This window comes from Ursus arctos, unplaced genomic scaffold, assembly GCF_023065955.2.
Source record: "Ursus arctos isolate Adak ecotype North America unplaced genomic scaffold, UrsArc2.0 scaffold_19, whole genome shotgun sequence".
NCBI classification, from domain to species: Eukaryota; Metazoa; Chordata; class Mammalia; order Carnivora; family Ursidae; genus Ursus; species Ursus arctos.
This window is the reverse complement of record NW_026622863.1, coordinates 51,988,438-52,008,743: the sequence shown is the minus strand read 5'-3', so window position 1 is coordinate 52,008,743 and position 20,306 is coordinate 51,988,438. Positions and strand designations below refer to the sequence as shown.

The window sequence follows — 20,306 nt, the reverse complement described above, 5'->3', positions numbered from 1 at the left end:
CATTTATTACATTGTTCTTTTTTTGACGGATGTTAGATTCCTAAAAGGAACTGGGTTTGTGCGAGGATATGAATTAAGATATTAAATGGATAAAAGTATCATTCAATGAATTGGACACAAAAATTAATGGTCAGATTAGAGAGATGTTTTCTATGGGTGCATTTAAAAAAAAAACTCTTGCTTCAGGGTGGCCTCACATTCATCCTGTATCTTCTCTGTCATGGCCCTGTATGAAGTATTTTTTACCTTGTCCCTGACCAAACATACACACACTGACAAAACTGTCTCTAATGCTTCTGGGTGTATTGGACTTGTAGGATCATAACGTTTACTAGGTTCTGCTTCCAAGGACACATTTTGTATCTAAATGACTCTATAGAATGATATGTGCATTTGGATCTGCAGCCTTTTGGAGCATATGAAATGTTTTTAGCTTTGAGACCACGCTGAGCATCCAGGAGTCTGAAATAATGTCTCCAAACACCTGGGTGATCAGTTGCAAACATCACTTCCCAGAAATCCGGGTTCGGATTCTGTAAGAAGAAGCGAAGTCCCTCTGGCCTGGGACGGAAAACCCCAATTTCCAGAGCCCTCAAGGGGGCGTGGCCTTTCCTCCCAGAGGTCGTTGGGAATGTCTTATCCTCGTCCTGTACGTCTGTGAACTACATTACCCAGAAGAGTGCGCGTCGATGGACTGCATCTCTGACCAATGAAGATGGAGAAAAGAGTCGCTTCTGCGTGTGCCCCTAACGTCGGGGCGGGACTTCCGGCCTCATCCCCCTGGCGGTCTTTTTGCCTTTCAGGCCCGTTCATCCGCTAATGTTCCAGAGCTCAGGCTCAGGATTGGGGTGACTAACCGAGAAGGCGCGAGGGGAGGTGCTGTTCCCGCCGCACACACTTGGGTCCGCGGCTGGCGACGCCGCCTGGGCTGCCCCGCGCCGGGGGCCGGGACGGGGACCACCGGCCCGGGAGTCCGCTCCGCCCAAAGAGTCCGATGGCGGCGACCGCGCCCAGGGACCAGGCTCAGGTAAACGCTCATCTCCGCGCCCTCCCCGTCGTCCCCCCACCCAGACCCGAAAGGCTCGAGCGCGGGGCGCCTGCTCGCGTCCCTGCGGCCCAGGCCCGGGTGTCCGGGATAGGGAGGCGCCGGCGGGCGGGGGCCCGTGTGTGAGCGCCGGCGTGCTGGCTGCGGGACGGGCTCGGGGCTTGAGGGGCCGGCTGGGGCAGAGGCTGGAGGGGGCCGGAGACGGGAGGATTCTGCCCTCAGGTGACAGAGAGCGTGAGGCAGAGTCACGCCTGGAATGGCGGACCGAGGTCCGGTACCTTCAGGTGAGGACTCTAGACTCCAAGGAGAGTTTTGGCCAAAGGAGGGACCCGATCTCCGTTTGGGATTTTAACGTTTCCCGAAGGCGGTTCAAAGGAAGAGCTGACCGGAGGGCAATGGAGAGGACATGGAGTCCCTGGGAGGTTGGCTCTTAGTTCAGGTGGCACAGTTGGCAAGAGGGAACACAGCATTGAGGCACAGCGGTTAGAGAGCCAGCTGCGGTCACCTGACTCCAGGGCCAGGGAAGGGGACGGGTAACACGAGCCCAACGAACCCTGCCATGGACCTAATTCTCCATTGCTCCTCTGCACGGTTTCCCATTGCGGCAGAGGTGCTGTGGAACCTACACAGGTCAGTGGAGGGTGTCTCAGCCCCTCGATGGCCCAGGCCACCACCCACATATTCTGTGGATTATGGTGTCCTGGGGCTCTTAAGTGTCATTCCCCCAGGCCTGGGTCTGGGAGCCCTGGGGAATTCCTAAGCAAAGGGTTCTAAGTCTATATCAGGCTCTATATAGAAATGTTCCCCTTTTTGGCAACCAATGTATTAGGAACTGGTTCCAGGATATGCAGATGCTTAGAGGCGTAACTGAACTGAGTGTTCAGAAAACCACATGTGTCCTTTTAGGTGGGAGCAAAGAGCAGGGGGACAGGAATCAAGACTGGAATGACTGAGAAGTTGGGTGTGTTTTCTGGAGGTGATGGGAAGGTGCGAATCAGAGGCAGAAAGTGATCTGAACAAGGTCTTACCAGACTCCGTCTGGCTGCAGAGTGTAGAACCGACTGTGAGACTGAAGGAGAAGGAAGATCAGGCTGTAGCTACTGCCAAAGCCCTGGTGAGAGTTAATGGACCAGAGTCGTGGCTTAGGGAAAGTGGTTAGGTCCTGGTTGGATGTTTTAAATGGACAACTAGATTCTCTGATGAGGGAGAAGGAGTGAAATACAGGACTCAGAGATGATCCCAGTGTTTTAGGTCTTAGCAGCTGTAGGAGTGGAAGGTCCATTATCTAAGATGAAGAATGTAGTAGTAATATTCAGTGTGGGGAGGGGGGGTGTTAGGAGTTTTGATTTAGGTGTATTGAGAGTCTGGGATATTTCAGAGACCACTGAATGGATGCATGATGTGGGCAGTTGTTCATATAGGTCTGGGAATCTGGGGAAGGTTCAGGATGGAGGATTCAGGATATTCACGATTAGGAGGGGTAATTGTCAGGTAATGATTGTAAAGCTATTAGGGAGCCAGGTAGGGAAGATGGAGACTGTGGACTGGGTCTCTTGCCTGGGTACCTGGGTGAGTGGTTGAGGCTTCACAAACACAAATGAGGCAGGTACATGGCCCTGAAAGGAGTGTGTGTCCAGGACAAGATAGTCTGGCAGGCGGCCAAGGCTTCCAAGGCGAGGGTGGACAGGAACGAGGTGGACACAGAGCCAAGGGATAACCGAGGCAAGATGTCACGCAGACCAGAGCGGGTTTTTATTCACCACTCTTCACTCACCAGGATTTTGTGAGGACTTTGTTGGGGCCTGGGCTGTTTCATTCAGCCAGGAAGATAAGGTCAAGGGCAAATGTGGTCATTTGTGAGAGTCACTAAGTCCTGGGGTGGACCACTAATGGAGGTGGGCTTTGAATGAGGGTTCGGTGGACCGAGGAGGTTGTGATTGCCTTGGGGACAGCAAGTGCAGCAACTCATGGAATAGGGCCATGGGTAGCTGAGATCCACACATCTGAGGCAAGGAATAGACCCAAGCAGTGAAGGCTTCATAGGAGGATTTGGGGCTGTGATGGCTAGTGGGCTTCCTGGGAAGTCAGTGGCAGTATTTAATCCTGTTTGAATTTGCAAAGCGTCCTGTGAATGCTGTCGTCAGGTTGTGGTGCAAGGTCTAAAATTAAGACCCAGTATTATGTGCGGCACTGATGTCTGGAAACCATGAGGACCTCAGATGGCCAGAGTGCTACTTCTGCTCCCAGAAATAAGATCTCCTAACTAAAGAATGTTTTTGATCAAGGGGATCAGGTGCTTATCCCTCTGTAGTTGGTTTCAGCTCCCTACCTGCCCATGGAGTTACTCAGATAAGTCAGTGGTATCTTCCCAGAGGAAACAGGTACCTCTTTGTATTGATATTACAAAGCCTGGATCTTACAACCACCAGCTGTTCAGTCTTTCCCAGAGTGCCACCCCCATGTGGCCCTGTGTGGTGTGTGGTGTCCTCCTCTCCCAGGTTGTAAATACGTATGGTTAGAAAAATGCTGTCGATCTCATCTGTCATCTGGCCATCCCCGTAACCCTAGCACACAAGCCCATCCTCACCAGTGGGGTGAAGAGGTGATTGAAATACAGTCATATATAATTGTAAGGCCAGAGAGATGCCTAAGGTATGCAGGGCAGTAAGCTGGTGGCAGCCATGGGCGTGTGGCAGTGTCTGCGATGTGGGGGATGTGCCATCTAAAGAATGATGTGTTCTTGTAGAGGGAGTATGCCGGATGCCCTAGGGCCCCGGGATTGAGAATTGCATGGTTTGTCCATACTAAGGGAATTGCTTAGCAGAAATGGGTGAATGCCTCTGTCCAGACCCTCGTTTGATAGCTTTTTATCCACCTGCCTTGTCTTACTATGGCTGGTGCCCACGATCAATGGGCCTGTGAGGAGACAGTGGCACCAGTGGTGCTAGGGCCTGGTTTCTCTTCTGTGTTGGATGCTTAGGAAGAGGATGGTGAGGGGGTAGATGTGGAGGGGATGGATTGTCATCTTTGAGGGAGAGGCTGTTTATGGGTTCATCTGTCTCCGTCTTGCCAGGGCACTGTGACCTTTGAGGACATTGCCGTGTCCTTCTCCTGGGAGGAATGGGATCTTCTTGATGACACTCAGAGACACCTGTACCAGGATGTGATGCTGGAGAACTTGGCGCTTATAACCTCCCTGGGTAAGGTCCTCACACCCACCTCTGTGCCCTGGGCTAGTCTCTCCCTTTACCTTTCTCCCCAAGGGCGGGTCTGTCCTCCCGTCAGGATCGTGGTCTCTGCTTCCTTCCCTATTTCCTTGAAGAGGCAGTGTGGTTGGCTGGGCTGAGGTATGTGCACTGCCCACTTCTTGAGCAGCCCCAACTCCTGCCAGTCCTAAGCCTCTCAGGGAAGCAACCAGGGTCAGGACTATTCCATTCAGCCCAGTGGATCCCCCTGTGCTTGCCCTCTCCCTGCCAAGTGACTTCCAGTTACAAAGCACCCGAGTATCCCAAGTTCCACTTTCTTCCTCTAGCTGACATTTCCTCATTCCTTCTTGTGCCAGAAGTTGCCATCACTGACCATCACTGTTATGTAGACCATGGTCTGTTCTTGCTTGGAAATTTTCTTTATAATAGAACAATATGATATAGAATATTATATTAGAATATATTGGAATTTATTAGAAGATTATATTAGAATAGAATATAAAAGAAATATAAAATTTTCTCTTGTGTGCACTGCATGTGCTGAGCTGTTCTTGGCCAGTGCTGGCCGTTTATCTCCCCTGTCTTTCCCTTATTACTTGCATCATCCAGGTGCCACATAGTTGCTCATCCCGGGGTTATGGTGGAGAGTCTGTTGTGGTTCACAGCCTGGCTCTGAACAGTAACACCTGGGGGAGGCATGACCTCAGGGCTGTGTACACATCATACCGGAAACTTATTCCACATGACTGGTCTTTCGTTGGTAATGACAGTGGCCCCAACACTTCATACCTGCCTTTATTTCCCCAGTCTTCACACTCAGGTGACTGGTCAACTGCTATTCATCACTTGTACTCTTACTTCCTGCCCAGGGCTAATCTACACCTCTCTGGATTCCACATCTTGACCATTTTCGTCACTGCTCCGTGTGGGGCACTCTCCTTATGGGCTCCTATGTGTTGTGTCGTGAGGTGCACATAGATTCTTAAACAGTCCTTGAACACCAGCATCTCTTTCACTGTTGAATTTTCCTGGGTCTGAACACACCGTTCTGCATGGCGGACTAAGTCCTTTTGAAAGTTATATGTAGACCTTGTCTCTTCTCAGTGTGTTTGTTTCACCTCGTGAGTGTCCCTGAACCCCCATTTTGTGATCATTAGTGGCCTAGTACGGCTAAGCGGCCTCATCCTCAGCCTGAACTCAAACCTCTTATCCTATAAACAATCTCATGGACTCGTTTCTGGGTTTGTCATACACACTTGGGTAGCAGCTGCCTGCCAAGAAAGTCACCGTGCACTTCACCAGCATTTCCTGCTTTCAGGTTGTTGGCATGGAGCAGAGGATGAGGAGGCACCTTCTGAGCAGAGCGTTTCTGTAGAAGGAGTGTCACATGTCAGAACTCCTGAGACAGCTCTTTTTCCCCAGAAGGCCAACCCCTATGAGGTGTGTGGTCCGGTCTTGAAAGACAGTTTTCACTCGGCTGAGCACCAGGAAACACAGTTTGATGAGAAACTGCACACTGGTGGGACGCATGGGAAAAGATTCTATTTCAGCAAAAACCTGCAGCAGCAGCAGAAGCAGCACCTGAGCGATAAGCCCTTTGGAAACAACAGAGGCAGAGCTTCAGTGGTCAAGAGCTGCAGATTGCAAGTGTCAGGGAAGCCCTTTATCTGTGGGGAGATTGGGAAGGACTTCCTGGCTAGCTCAGGATTCCTCCAGCAACAGGCCACACACGCAGGAGAGAAGTCAAACAATGGAACTGAATGTGGGGCAGCCTTCCACAAGGGAAAAACTCAACGCCGCTGCGGAGACAGCACAGAAGCTTTCAGCCACAAGCACACATTCGTTCATCACCAGAGAGTCCGCCCTGGAGGAAGATGTTACATATGCAGTGAATGTGGGAAATCTTTTAGCCATAACTCTAGCCTTATTAAACACCAGAGAGTTCACACAGGAGAAAGGCCTTATGAGTGTGGGGAATGTGGCAAATCCTTTAGCCAAAGCTCCAACCTCTTCCAACATCGGAGAGTGCACACTGGAGAACGGCCTTATGAGTGCAGTGAATGTGGGAAATCTTTCAGCCAAAGCTACAGCCTCAATAACCATCGGAAAGTTCACACTGGAGAAAGGCCATTTGAGTGTGGAGAATGTGGCAAATGCTTCAGTCAGAGATCCAACCTCATTCAACATCGGAGAATTCACACTGGAGAAAAGCCTTATGAGTGCAGTGAATGTGGGAAGTCCTTTAATCAAAGCTCTGCGCTCCTGCAACACCATACCGTTCACACTGGAGAACGGCCCTATGAGTGCAGTGAATGTGGGAAGTCCTTTACCTATAATTCCAGTCTTTTAAAACACCAGAAAGTCCACACAGGATCAAAGCCTTATGAGTGCAGTGAATGTAGGAAATCTTTTAGCCAGAATTGTAGCCTCGTTCTACATCTGAGAGTTCACACTGGAGAAAGGCCTTATCGGTGCAGCAAATGTGGAAAATCTTTTAGCCAAAGCTCGGCGCTCCTTAAACACCAGAGAGTTCACACAGGAGAAAGGCCATATGAGTGCAGTGAGTGTGGGAAGTCCTTTAGGCGAAGCTCCAACTTCAGTGACCATCGGAGAGTTCACACTGGAGAAAGGCCGTATAAGTGTAACCAGTGTGGGAAATCCTTTAGTAAAAGCTCTGGCCTCACTCGACACCAGAGAGTTCATACTGGATTGGGCATTATAAATATCTTGAATGAGAAAGGCATTAGCCGAAGGCCTTACCTCGTTGACTACGACAAAATTCACATGGGAAAAACAACTTAGATATGTAGCAAATGTATTTCCTTGTTCAGTATAACAACACTCGAGATCTGTGTTGAGGGTGCCGTCTGCCTGAATTGAGCCTCATACATCCAAACATCAAAATAAATTCCAGGTATGTGGGGCTGTGTTGCGTGTGTCAGCTCGGGCCCGTGTGAATTTTTATTACTGTTGATTCTGTAGCAGCAGCCATTCACCTCTCCCACCTGCAGGTGCCGGCATGTGTACCATTTATCCACTCTGGCGTGCTCAGCGAAGTAAACCTTGGTGTTTTCCCAGTCACTGGGTAAATGTGAGAAGCCAGAGTACTCATCCTTTTCTCTCTGATTAGTTAGGGCATGGATGACCCCATTGTGTTCTAGAGGACTCCATCTGAGTTCTGCTGGTGATGTGAAAAGTGACCATTTTAGGGATATTATTGATCTGGTGACTCTCGTGATGGAATTTCCAGCCTCCAAGCCACCAACGAAGGAACAGCCTTCCTCTATTACTCTGGTTTGTGCTGTAACAAAGGCCTGATTGTGTAAGCCACCTTTATCTTAAGGGTTAGATTCACTTTATGGGGTGCTTTCAGAATGGCAGGAGAAACAGCTGCCGTGGGCACCCCAATGTTTGTGTGCTTCAGGGGGATGGAAGGATGGTAGTCCTCCCTCTAGTTCGGTCCCTGTTTGCATTGTTGCCCAAGGCCTCTAAGGAAATTATGTAGGGTTTTGTGGTTAAATTGTAGCCTGGATGCCAGGATATTTCGTGGTGTCAGCACTCACCCTGACGAGGGGCCAGTTGTGACAACCTCCGGTACTTCTGGGAACAACATGAAATCGTTCTCTTGTTTGCAGGGGATATTGCATCGTGCTCAGCACTGGTGTAGGAAATCTGTTCCCAGTTCCTACAGAGGAGTGGTGTACCCTGATATCCAGAATTTTCTGTGGTAGTGTCTGAAAGTGTCTTTCTGGCTGAAAGATTATAGGGGGAATCATAATTGTACACAATTAGAGGATTAATGGAGAGGGAGGGGACACCTGGGAGGCTCAGTTAAGCGTCTGCCTTCGGCTCAGGTCATGGTCCCATGATCCTGGGATCGAGTCCCGCATCAGGCTCCCTGCTCAGCGGGGAGCCTGCTTCTCCATCTGCCTGTTGCAACCCTTGCTTGTGTGCTCTCTCTCTGACAAATAAATAAATAAAATCTTAAAAAAAAAAAAACCAAAACAGAGCGAGGGCAAGAGACTGCAACAAATTGGTTGGAATGTGCCTCTTTTAAAGGGGCACCTGCCATTGTTCCAGTCAGTACGGCTGTGAAGGATGAGAAAGTACAGAAATTCTCAGATCCTTCTGAACTGTGAATCTTGTGTAGCTGAGGGCCTTGTCAGAAAATAATCTAACGGGGGCGCCTGGGTGGTTCAGTTGGTTAAGCGTCTGACTCTTGGTTTTGACTCAGATCAAGATCTCAGGGTTGTGAGATCAAGCCCTGAATACAGATCTAGCCTCAGTGCGGAGCCTGCTTGGGATCCTTCCTCCTTTTCCCTTGTGCACCGCCCCCCCCCCCAACGTTCATATTCTCTCACATGCGCTCTCTCTAAAAGAAAAGGAATCTAACAGTTTTACGGATTCCTGTCACTTCTCTGCATTGTTCGACGTAAAGCCATTGCCGCACAGGAAGGAAAACAAAGATAGAAAGAAGTAAGATCTCAGTCCAGTAATGCAGGCTTTACCCAGCCTGCATTCCCAACGACTCAGGCGGAAATGGCTTTTTTTTTTTTTTTAAGATTTTATTTATTTATTTGACAGAGACAGCCAGTGAGAGAGGGAACACAAGTAGGGGGAGTGGGAGAGGAAGAAGCAGGCTCCCAGCTGAGGAGCCTGATGTGGGGCTCGATCCCAGAACGCCGGGATCACGCCCTGAGCCGAAGGCAGACGCTTAACGACTGTGCCACCCAGGCGCCCCGGAAATGGCTTTTATTGCTCACCTGTATTTGCTGCCACTGAGGCAAGTTGCTGATCCCAGGGCACTACAACGGATATGGTGGGGTCAGCATAGGTTTGCCAAACTTTATTTTTTGAAAACAGAATTTTTAAAATTAAACTGTTAGTACCTTTTCGGTATGGTTATTAAGTAATAAATCGTCCATATTTAAACTGTACCACTTAATGAGTTTTGACATTCATAAAAACCCATGAAACCATCATCACAAATCATTACAATGTGCATATGCATCACCCCATATTCAGTCATGCCCTTTACTTATTCTCTTTCTCTCTGCCCTCCAGGCAAACATCGATTTACTTTTTTCTACAATAGATGCATATGTATTTTCTGTAATTTTACACGACTGAAAATAAAATGTTTGGGTTTTTTTTCCCCCTGGCTGTCCTCATCTGGTATATTTATTTTGAGATTTGTCAATGGGTCTATGTAATTAGTTCATCCTCTTAATGTTGTCAAAAAAAGTAACGTTCTGTGGATAAACCACTGTTTGTTTATTTACTCATCTGTTTCAGATATTTGAGTTGTTTCCAGTTTGGGGCTTTATCAAACAGTTGTTACAGACATTTATCTGATTCTTGCATTTCTGATTCCTTATATGGATATGTTTCGCTTCTCTTGTGTTAATACCTTAGAGTGCAAGGCCCGAGTTACAGGGCCGTGATTTGGGGACTGTTAAATAAGGTCATCCTCATGAGAATTCCTCCCTGTCAGCTCCCTATGAAAAGATGTGTTAGTTACGGGCTGAATTGTATGTTCCCAAATTGATATGTTGAAGTCCTCACTTCCAGTACCTCAGAATGTCACTGAATTTGGAAATAGGGTTTTTAAAAAGGTACAATAAAGGGGATACTGTGGACACTAATCCAGTGTGACCAGTGTTATTAAGAGGAAATTAGTACACAGACAGACAGAGGGAAGAGCATGTGAAGACAGAGGAAGAAAATGTCCACCTACAAGCCAAGGAGAGAGGGCTCAGGAGAAATCAGTGTTGCTGACTCCCTGATCTCATATCTAGCCTCCAAAGTTTTGACCAAATACAATTCTGTTGTTTAAGCAACCCAGTCAAAAGTAATGTATTATGGTGGCCTTTGCAAAGTCTTACGGGGGCCATCAGCATCTGGGAAGGAGAGGATCTACAGGGCACCTTAGGGAGAGAGGGAGGAGGAGATGATGATCCTTAGAGTAGCTGGGACCAGAAGGAGGGTTGGGCTTGGCACTGATTCCTCCATCCCCACCTGTCATTGGATGTCACAAATAGGAACTTTCTGCCCATCCTCCCCCTAGGTTCAGTTTCCAGCCGTGTAAAATGGAGGTCATGAGCAGACCTTCCTCTGGGGCTATTTGAGGGCCCAGCTTATGGGCCTAGGAAAGGGGCTCATATGGAGAGTCTTTTAAAAGTGAATGATTGTCCTAAGGGGTGGCGAGTGGGGTCAGCAGTGCCTTTGGAGAGGGAGGCAAAAGACCACTGAGGGCGATTATTGGGATCTTTATACCTGAGGGGCCTAGCGGGGGCTGAGGTTGAAGTGAGGGGGTGGGTAAGGTTCCCACCTGGCTCTTCTTGAAGGTCTGATCCTTACTGGACAGTCCCAAGCCAGTGGGGAACAAATAGGGACTGTGTGGCTTGGACCACGCAAACATCACCATGGGGCCCTGGATAGGTGGTGGCCATGCCTCAAGGGCCCCTTAACACATTCAAATGGATTTTATCCATCTTCTACCCTCCATGAGACTTGAATATGTTGTAGTTATTGTATGTCCATTTGCAGAGTGGGTTAAAGCATTTCTTTGCCAAAAAGCTGCGGCTCTTATGGTCACTGAAAAGCTGATTGATTTTGTTTCCAACCCTGGGTCATCCCAATGTTTACGTCTACATTAAGTGATCATGTCACACTTCATATAAACTCTATTTTTTAATCACTGACAATCTTCTAGAAAAGTTGAACAGACCGCTGGCATTGTTCACATCAGCAAAACTTTTAGAAACCTTTGCGCTCCCTTGGCCAAAAGTACTCTCTCTAGCCCTTATGGCCATGTAGCCCACTCACTCAGCTATCCCCCTATGAGTTACCAACCGGAAGAATCATGCATGTCTCTAGGGATTTCACTTCCGATACTAGTCCTGCCCTGCTATTTGCAGATGTGGCAAAATATTACCAGGGACTGACTGACTATATCCAGTCTTATCACCACCTGATTAAGGCCACCTTCTGAAAATGTGCTTCAAAGAGCTTTTTCATGATCTTCAACTAGTAGATTCCATCTATTGGAATAGACCTCAGAGAATAACTGCTCTTGGATCTTATTGGAAGGAACCTATCAGGTGCTGTAAGAAACAAATAGAGCAGTGAAACTCCAGGAGGTCATTCTGGTTCATGTTTCACAACTAACGAAGAAACCCAGAATTACACACGATTGGAAGGCTCCTCCAATCCAAGACCTCAAACTGAGGATTCTAAGCTGATCGAAAGCAGACAGGTGACCCAAGACCTTCCGGACAAACGGCTGACCGCTTCCCCTCAATGCCTCAGAGCAAGACATCTAACAAATCGCTGTTTTTTTTTTTTTGTTTTGTTTTTTAAGATTTTATTTATTTATTTGACAGAGATAGAGACAGCCAGCGAGAGAGGGAACACAAGCAGGGGGAGTGGGAGACGATGAAGCAGGCTCATAGCGGAGGAGCCTGATGTGGGGCTCGATCCCATAACGCCGGGATCACGCCCTGAGCCAAAGGCAGACGCTTAACCGCTGTGCCACCCAGGCGCCCCTGTTTTGTTTTTTTAAATCTGCTCGCCTGTAATTGTTCTACTTCTCATTTTCTACAGACCCCTTGTCATTGCCACTAATGGCCCTTTTACTCGTTTCTTCCTTCCTACTGTAAGATTAGGTTATGTCAGAACACACTCGATCTAACACCTTTATTAGATTATCCCTAACAGCAGCCACTACCCTCAGTCTTACTTACCGTTGGATATGCCATTCATCACCAGCCCGCCATAAAATCCTGCAGCAAATGAGACCATAGGGAATTAACAGCAGATGGCACTTCCACTTGCACATACATGGACACTGACCTTACACAATCAGTGCATGACATTGCTAGTGTCCCTGTCCCCCAGAAAAAGAACCGATTATTTCAATCTATTGATCAGACCTCAGGAGATCCTAGGTTCGATTTCAATAATCTTCATAGGGCAATGTGCCCAATACTTACTTACCTGGAAGAGACCAACAGAGATCCAAAAATGTAACCCAGTCACTAAGCCCTCTGAGCTTATATCACAAATGATTCCTTTGTTCCCAGATGTCTATGTGCCCTTGACAGATAACGACTACCTTTGTGGCCAGGACCCACAGGATTCAGACTCACACCTCATGTACTTTAAGAATGGTATCTTAGGACGTGTCCATACATGTGGGACCCTAGTTCTATAAATCACCAACGTTGGAAATCCGTCTCAGGTGTGCTTTCCAAAATGAGGCCTGTTGTATTATTCAGCACACTGAGGGAGTTACTGACTCATTGTTTATGTGAATGATGTGAGCAGTGTTCCCATCAGTGGGAATCATACAAATAGAAGAGACTAATAAACCTATCACTAGCCTTGGCAGAAGTTTTAAATGACACCACGTCTGCCCCAGATGTAGTAAACACTTGTCTCATTGACATCAGTAGTGATGGACAGTCTCATCGTTCTAGATTTCTTGCTGGCTGGTCATGGTGGAATCTGTGCCGTTGCTGATACTTCTTGTACTTGGATCTATGAAACAGACAAGGGACTATTAATTGTGCTTGCTTTTGTTGCAGTGGTCATGATGCTGGTCTGTTTGTCCAGAGTCTTAAATGCTTCTGTGCAACTGCACTGTTATCAGATGATCACCGTGATGACACAGCAATAAAAAGGTCAAGCCAGTCTTGCAGAACCGCTGCGGAGATGAACAGTATTTAAGCAGTGAAGATTTGAATCTCGTGTTTTCCCCCAAATTGGTCAACTTCTCGGAAGTGAGAGAAGACCAGGGTGGGACTGAGAGAATATAGAAACAGACAATGGCCAGACCACATACAACGATAGAACTCAGACCCACAGTCTCTCGTAACCAGCGCGGGAAACCAGCCTGTTATCTATATAACCAGCCCAAGATGCTACCTATCTAAAAGTGAAACCTGTAGGAAATCATACCATGATATCTAGCAACAATTCAGGATGCCAAAGGATGACCCCAGTCACGATGGCACCAAAGAGCCAGGACATGATCAATAATGGACAGACTCCTTCATTTTTGTCCTTGTTTGCGGCATAATACCAACCAGAGAAGGCCAAACATGTACCCCTCGCCAATCAAGTAGGATGCATCTTCCAGGTAGCCCACCTACAGCTTCCCAATCAGGGCACACCTGAAGTCTTACCTTTTTAAATATCAGGCTTGACCACTCCTCTGCCTGCCTTTGAGAATCTGCCAAAATGCAAGTGATGGATTCTGACAACCTTGTTGCAGCAAGGGCTGAATAAACAGCCTTTGAGTGTTCTCACTTGGTTGGTCTTCATCTGTTTCCGTAGCTCTTAGACATCTTCCTCAAAATACTGTGTTGTAAATTGATTTGAACTAATTTTGGCTGTGTGATTTTACAAGGGTTTAGTAGCGACAGAGTAAGTTTATGTGTTGCATTTCATTTTCCATCTTAGGTTACTGACATTTTGGCAATTGATCTGTCAAAGAACATACCCTCATCTGAACGTCTTTCAGGGAGGCAAGTTTGAGTGTAAACTGCTTTGAAGCCTCTCCATACCAAGTCTAGAAAGGTGGTCATTGATGAATCAGAATTTTATTTCTTTTTTGTCCTGTAAATAAACCGTGTTGCAGGGCCATGTAGGGACTCTGGCATTAGGTAATTGATAAGCTTAAACTTTCCTCACTGGTAAATCCTCCTAAACCCTGTTCCTTTTTGTCCTATTTTTAGCCCAACTTTCCTTTCTTGTCCTTCAGTCCACAGTATTCTCGGTTGGCTGAAATGTCTGTGTCCCATGAGTTTGTAACTTCCTTGTGGAGGAGAGACATTCCTGAAAAATGGACATCGCACCTGGTTACGTGAAGATCTGTGGCATTGTCAAAGTCTTCCCAAATCGCAGGTGAAAAAAGAAAAGTTCGCTAAGTCATTTATTCTTTTCCTGTGCACACACTCTCCAGGTATCAATCTATCTTCTGATTGAGCCAAGAGATGCAAAAACATGGCTGGAGCGAGTCCAGTAGACTTGACTTAAAGATGTAAGATTAATGAAATTTTAATGTTTAAAAATGAAAGAACTAAAAATCTTTTGAAACTTTTACAAAGGACATTTCATAATGTAAGAGAAAATTATTGTTCTAAGGTAGTATAAAGGAAAGATGCATATTAATCTAATGCTTTAAAAAGGGTTGGCTCTTTTTAAAAGATTTTATGTATTTGAGAGAGAATGAGGGAGAGAGAGAGAAGGAGCAAGGGGAGGGGTAGAGAGAGAGGGAGAAGCAGACTCCCTGCTGAGCAGGAAGCCTGGTGCAGGGCTCGATCCCAGGACTCCAGGATCTTGACCTGCCAAAGGCAGATGCTTAACCGACTGAGCCACCCAGGTGCCCCTGCTTTTGCCTATTTGCCAAAAATCGATTGGGCTTGGGCAAATGTCAGTTTGTAAACTCCTCAGGAGCTTCCTGGGTGTAATCTGAAACCGGCCCCTGTACGCAGAGGGCAGGAAGAGACCAACCAAGGAGTAAGTCCACCCCAGATTGGTAGGTGGCAGTTTTAATAAGCAACGAAACTAATATAGGAGGCTTGTCTTGGATGCCACCAGGGGAGTAGATCTCCTTACCTGCCCACCGAGCCTCGAATATTTATAGAGATCTTAACTGGGTTCAGTCACATATACCATCCAGATGGTCTCAACAATGCTGTATTCTCTGAAGGCTGTGTCTGTGGAATAGCTTCCACTGGGGACGGTAGGCACAGCACACATTCCAAGGACAGGGGAGAGTGTGAGGAACCTCCAATTGCTGAGGTTCAACTCGAGGGTCAACCAGACCTCTTTTGACAGCCTATTTGTTTGGGGTTCTTCTTTTGCATTGATCGACGTGTCTTTCTGCCAGTTTTATTTTTATTTTTTGTAAGTGCTGTAACGGTGTTGCATCGCATAGGTGGGCAAGTACTTTAGTAAACCGGCCGTTAACGTGCCTCCTCAATTTGTTATAAGTAACACTGAAACTGACATTCTTGTAACTACGTATGTATTTGCATCAACGTTCTTCACGTGTGTTTGTTGTTTTTGTACTTTTTTGTATATGTGGAGAAAGATCTTGTTTAACCTTTTACGTGGTCGAATCTATCAGTCAACTTGTTTATGGCTTCTGGGCGTTGTTGTCATGCTTTAGAAAGACCTCCTTGACCCAAAATATAATTAAAATGATTCATCCATCCCTGGTCAGTGCTGCGAGCACTTGCATGGTTTTATTACAGTGCCCACGCGTGAATTTTTTTTTTTTTTAAGCCCTCTCGGAAGCCCCGGAAGTGTTCGAGCTGCTCAGGGAAGCCCACGCCAGCGGTCCAGGCCTGCAGGCCTCTCCCTGGAACTTTCCATGTGTTGTCTGTTCCTTTCCTGGCAGCCACCTGGAATCATTTCCCAGGTTCCCCTTCTGCTACCGGGCTCCCGCCCTGCGGGCCCGGGGACTTCGAGGCCGACGCTCCCGGGCGGAGAGATGCGTTCGGGCGGGAGGACCTTGGACGTCCCGGCGGCAGGGAGTGCGCTCTCACCCCTGGCGATGCAGATCCGTCTCGCTGACGTTCGCGCCGGTAGTCGGGCGCCATCTGGTGGCCGCTCGTACTTTTTCCCCCTCCGGAGCGCCGGCGAAATCGACAAGGGCTGGGATTTGGCAGCGGTACGGGAAGCAGAGTTCCGGGAGGCCGGCGGCACTGGCGGAATCGTCCCGGTCTCGTCGGCGCGTTGCCGCCCATGCATTAGCTGGAGATTGGATGCGCAGGTTTGTGGTGTGTTGGTGTTATCGACGGTAAATGGCGAGCTGGTGAGGTCGCCAAGAGAACTCGCTCAGCGCCCGTTTTGTTTCCCCGCCCGCGCGCCTTGATTGGGGCGCCGCGGGGCAACAGGTGAGAGGACCCTGCGCCTATATCCCGGCGGCTCCGGAGTGGGGACGGGCCCCAAACATGCGAGAAGGCCCAGATTAAGGCGTTTAAGGACTTAGTTGCGATTCTTTATGGGGCCCGCTGGTCGGAGACGCCTCCACGGAAGCGCTTTCGAGTCTCTTACGGAGAGCCGTTGATGGACCGGCTCCAGCTCGCGCGCGGGCGGGGCGGTTCGCGTTCCCGAGTGGGCTCTGACGGCGCCCCGTGTTTGTGCGTTTTGTCCTAGAAGGAAAGGTCCGGACAACGTGTGGAAAATCTGATTGCGGTTCCTTGTGGGGTTGCGCTGGACGGAGATACTTCTACGCGAAGGTTTTTTAGCGTCTCTAAAGGAGAGGCACGGATAGGGCGGGCCTCGGGGTTTCGCGTTCCGCCGTGGGCTCCGATCGCGCTTGGTGGTTGAGTTCTCCAGAAGTGGAACTCTCTGCGCGGACCTTGTGGGAAAGTATGGGCAAGTACAGAAGATGATCCGGCGGTGATTCCTTGTGGGGTCCGCTGGTCGGAGACGCCTCCGCGGAGGCTCTTTCGAGTCTTCAACACCTGTGAATGGGCTGGCTACAGCCCAAACGAGTGGCTGAGGAGGCGGGCCTCGGTGGTTTCCCCTACTCCTCAGGGACTTTGGTCGGGCTTGGTTTGTGTCCGTTCCGGTCCACAGGTGGAAGCGGTGATGGGGCTGTTCGAAGTTCCGCCTGAGGCGTGTGCTGGCCGGAAGTGCTTGTAAGTGGGGGCTTTTCTAAGCCCCGAACAGAAGTTCTTGCAGAAGCCTGTGTGCGCGCGACTAGTTCTGTAATTTGTGCGCAGTGTTCCCCCTTGTTCTGGGGGCATTACCCGCGGGTCGACCAGATCTGGAGTTCTGGTGATGGGGTTGTGCTTCGGGGGTCTCAGACCAAGCGTCCAGGAGGCCCCTAGGATCCATAGCTTCCTTCAGAAGCGATTTTTTTTTCTTGCTCGAAATTGGCGGTTTTTGCTGTGTGGTAAATGGCGCGGCTTTCGGGGTCTGTAGCTTTGGAAGGGTATACAGAGAAGCTCAGAAAGGTCGGACCTTGAGAACGGTAATTCATGTCGAGTTGTCGGTTTCGTACCGCGCATTATGCACCTGGATCTCTAATTGCGGGTTGTCTCCAGCTTCCAGCGCCCGAGGGCATCGGGCGTTCTTTGGCGGCCTCGTTTCTTGCTGCAGGCACCGAGTCCTAGGCATGCAGTGCCAGCCGACGTGGCAAAGCGTTATGTCAGATGAAAATCTCCGCTCTTTGCTGATGGTATTCCGCCCACAAAAGGAGGCGGGGGGAAGCAGGCTCTGAGGTGGGGCTCCCCTGCGGGCTTCACGAGCCGGCCGCGGTGGTGAGCGCGCTCTTCCTCAACGGATCCCGCTCTAGGCAGCCGGGAGACGAATATTAGTGGTGAGGGGGGAGAGACTGCTCTTCTCCCATGCCGGGTGTGTGCGCGGGCACGGGTACGGAACCCTGGCTTGCCCCGCTCTGCCGCACGGTTATGGCCGACCGGGGTCTATGACGCAACGCGTTTGCCTTCGTATCTTGGTTACCTAGTACGTGGCTCTCTGAGGTGCGGAGGCTATTCTGCCGCTCTGCTCCCCTTGCGGTGTCGGTTATCAGACCACTCGACGTGGACCCCAGGGACCTCCTTTCGCAGTGCCCTCTGAACCCGCCACCAGGGCCCTGGAAGGGTGGTGGGTGGGGGATGCGCGCTGTCCGCGTGGGCGTCGCATGTCGCCTAGGCGGGTGGCCGAGGCCTGACGGGCTCAAAAGAGAACAGACGGTGGCGTCTCGAGCTTCCTGTAGAGCGTGGTGGTGCTTCAAGGGGCTTGTTACGCACTTTCAGGACTTACGTAGAGGATTTTCTTTGGGAATTAGAAGCCTTGAGCGGCAAACTGAACTCCCCAAGTATCGCGGATTCCCCGCTAGTCCCCTGATCCTAGCGGTGCCCCGTGTGTCTCAATCTGTGTGGAGGGCCATGATAAAGGAGAAGATGGGCCTTTGGTCAGGACATTATAACGGCGCCCGTGCCACCGCTCCACTCTCGGGCTAAGTAGCCACTGGGGCTGCGCCATTGCGAGTGGGAACGGCCTCTTTTCCGTGTGGAGCCCACTGGCCCCTCGGTGGGGCTGGGCACAGCTTTCCCCGTCGCGAAACGTGTTGCTGCCCCCGGGGTGGAGCAGCGAGGGGCTCTGGGCCAGAGTGCGGCTCTCCTTTCCGGTGCCACGGTGTACGTCTTCACCCCCTGCCCTGCTGAGGGGCTCCTGGCCGCTCCTGGCCCCCAACCCGGGGCCGTGGCACAAGCTGAGCGGAGCAACGGGTGGCCTCAAAGCTGGGGCCACGGCGCAAGAAATTCGGGGATGTCGAGGCTGGTGTGTAGCCCAGACATCACAGGATCGTTCCTGTGTCTGCTCTTAAGACGTTTTCTTTCACCTCGGTGGGAGCGCGCATTCCTCTGCGCTGGGTAGATCGTGTGCCTTTCCTCCCCGTCAGCGCCCGCTCTCTCACGTCTGAACAGACGACCCACTGTGCGGCCCCCCCAGTAATGGAGGATGTCACCCTGGGCCCTCCTCACCGGCTGGTGGCGTCCTGGGTGGGGGCGCCGCGCTGCGGGCGGCGTGTGCTTGTGGTTTACGGTTCAGCGCTCCAGGGCTGGGCGGGGGCTGAGGCTCGAGAAGTGCAGGCTGACTTGGGGCCGCGCTCCAAGCCATCGCTTTTACCACGCCCACTGTGGGTTCCTCCGCGTCCGTTAGCGATGGCGGCCATGTGTGCGGGCAAGGACGCGCCCCCCCACTGCGCCTTCTGATGCCGGAATGCGGGTCGGGTCGCGTCTACTCATTCTGACCCCCCCCAGGCACGCTACTTATAGGGGCAGGGCCTTGTGCTGATTTTAGTCCTTGCAAGACGCTGGCCTCAACGGGATTGCCCGGCGCTCTGTGCCTGGCTTCGGGGCAGCTTTGTGGGAGGGGCGCCCGCGCCCCGGCACGCTGGCTCGGTACAAGTGAGCAATCAACGTGGTTCCTTTGGTTGTTTGCTTCGGTCTCGGGCATAGCAGCTTTCAGCGCCGAAACGTGCCCCGGTAGGCAGACTCCCACGAGGGGGCGCACACCGTCTAAACCAAGCACCGGCACGGTCAGCCCCTTAAGGCCCTTGGGCGTGCGCCTCCGGCTTTGGTGACGGGACCTCAGAGCGGCCACACGACCGCGAGGCGGCGATCGGGTACTTGAATGCCTGTCCCTATTGTGTGTTTTAGTGGTAGTTCTTGTGACTCGAGCGGTGGTCACGAGTGACGGGGAATTCGGATCCGAGGAACACATTGGGGGCTCAACTACCTCACTCCCGGCCGCAGAGCAGGGTGAGACGAGGTCCCCGTCCTCGGAAGGAGCGCGCTTTAGATCCTTCACCCGAGGGCCCCCTGGCGGGTGAGTGTGGAGCCAGCAACTCTGGCGATGCTCTGGTCGCGGGTGCTATCGAGGAGGAGCCGAAGAGGAGCGGGTTTTAATCGGTCCGGTAGGAGGCCGCTGCTGTCCCCACCGCCCTTGCCTCGAGGCGTCCCCCAGCCTGTGTCCTTTGATGGTCCCGAGGTGCAGTTGCAGAGAAACTGGTCCCAGGCCGGCCCTGGATCCCGCAGCCGCATACCCGTGGGCTGTGGGACCGTGGTGTTCTGGACCGTGAGGCCCTGGTTGACGGAGGATGGTGGTCTTAATCGTGCTTGAGGGCGCGCTGGAGCGAGAATGGAAGGTGGGGTGGGGAAGAAGGGTCCTGTTACAGCTGTATGCTCCAGGATGCTGTGACAAAGGTGCTGGTAGCCTCCCATGACCCATTGGGGCATTTGCTGGGAAAACGAAGTCTTGGGTGTTGGGGCGTGCATGGCTGTGAAGCCTTGGGCAGGAGGCAAGAATCCCCATCGGGAGTGGAGCCCAGGGTCTTGACGTCACAAGGCTGCTGCACCCAATCTGGACCCGGACAGGGATTGGTCAGTTGTGCTCTTGTTGCTGCGAGGACCGCCGGGTGGGCGGGAGCGGTTTGGCCGGTTAATGCGGATACTGGAAGCTGAAATGAGCTTTGTGTGGCCCTGGAGCCAGCTGTTCGGAAATTTCTTAGCGGGACAAGTGGTCGG

The 20,306-nt window shown here is 50.7% G+C and overlaps 1 protein-coding gene across 1 annotated transcript; it reads left to right on the top strand.

The window, feature by feature from the left end:
* The first annotated feature begins 777 nt into the window (after nucleotides 1–777).
* LOC113247981 (zinc finger protein OZF-like) lies at nucleotides 778–11,644 on the top strand. Its single transcript, XM_026489365.4, has 3 exons — nucleotides 778–1,027; nucleotides 4,119–4,245; nucleotides 5,570–11,644. Exons 1-3 carry the CDS (start codon nucleotides 995–997, stop codon nucleotides 7,051–7,053), a joined length of 1,644 nt encoding a protein of 547 aa, XP_026345150.3. The 5' UTR covers nucleotides 778–994; the 3' UTR covers nucleotides 7,054–11,644.
* The last annotated feature ends 8,662 nt before the right edge of the window (nucleotides 11,645–20,306 follow it).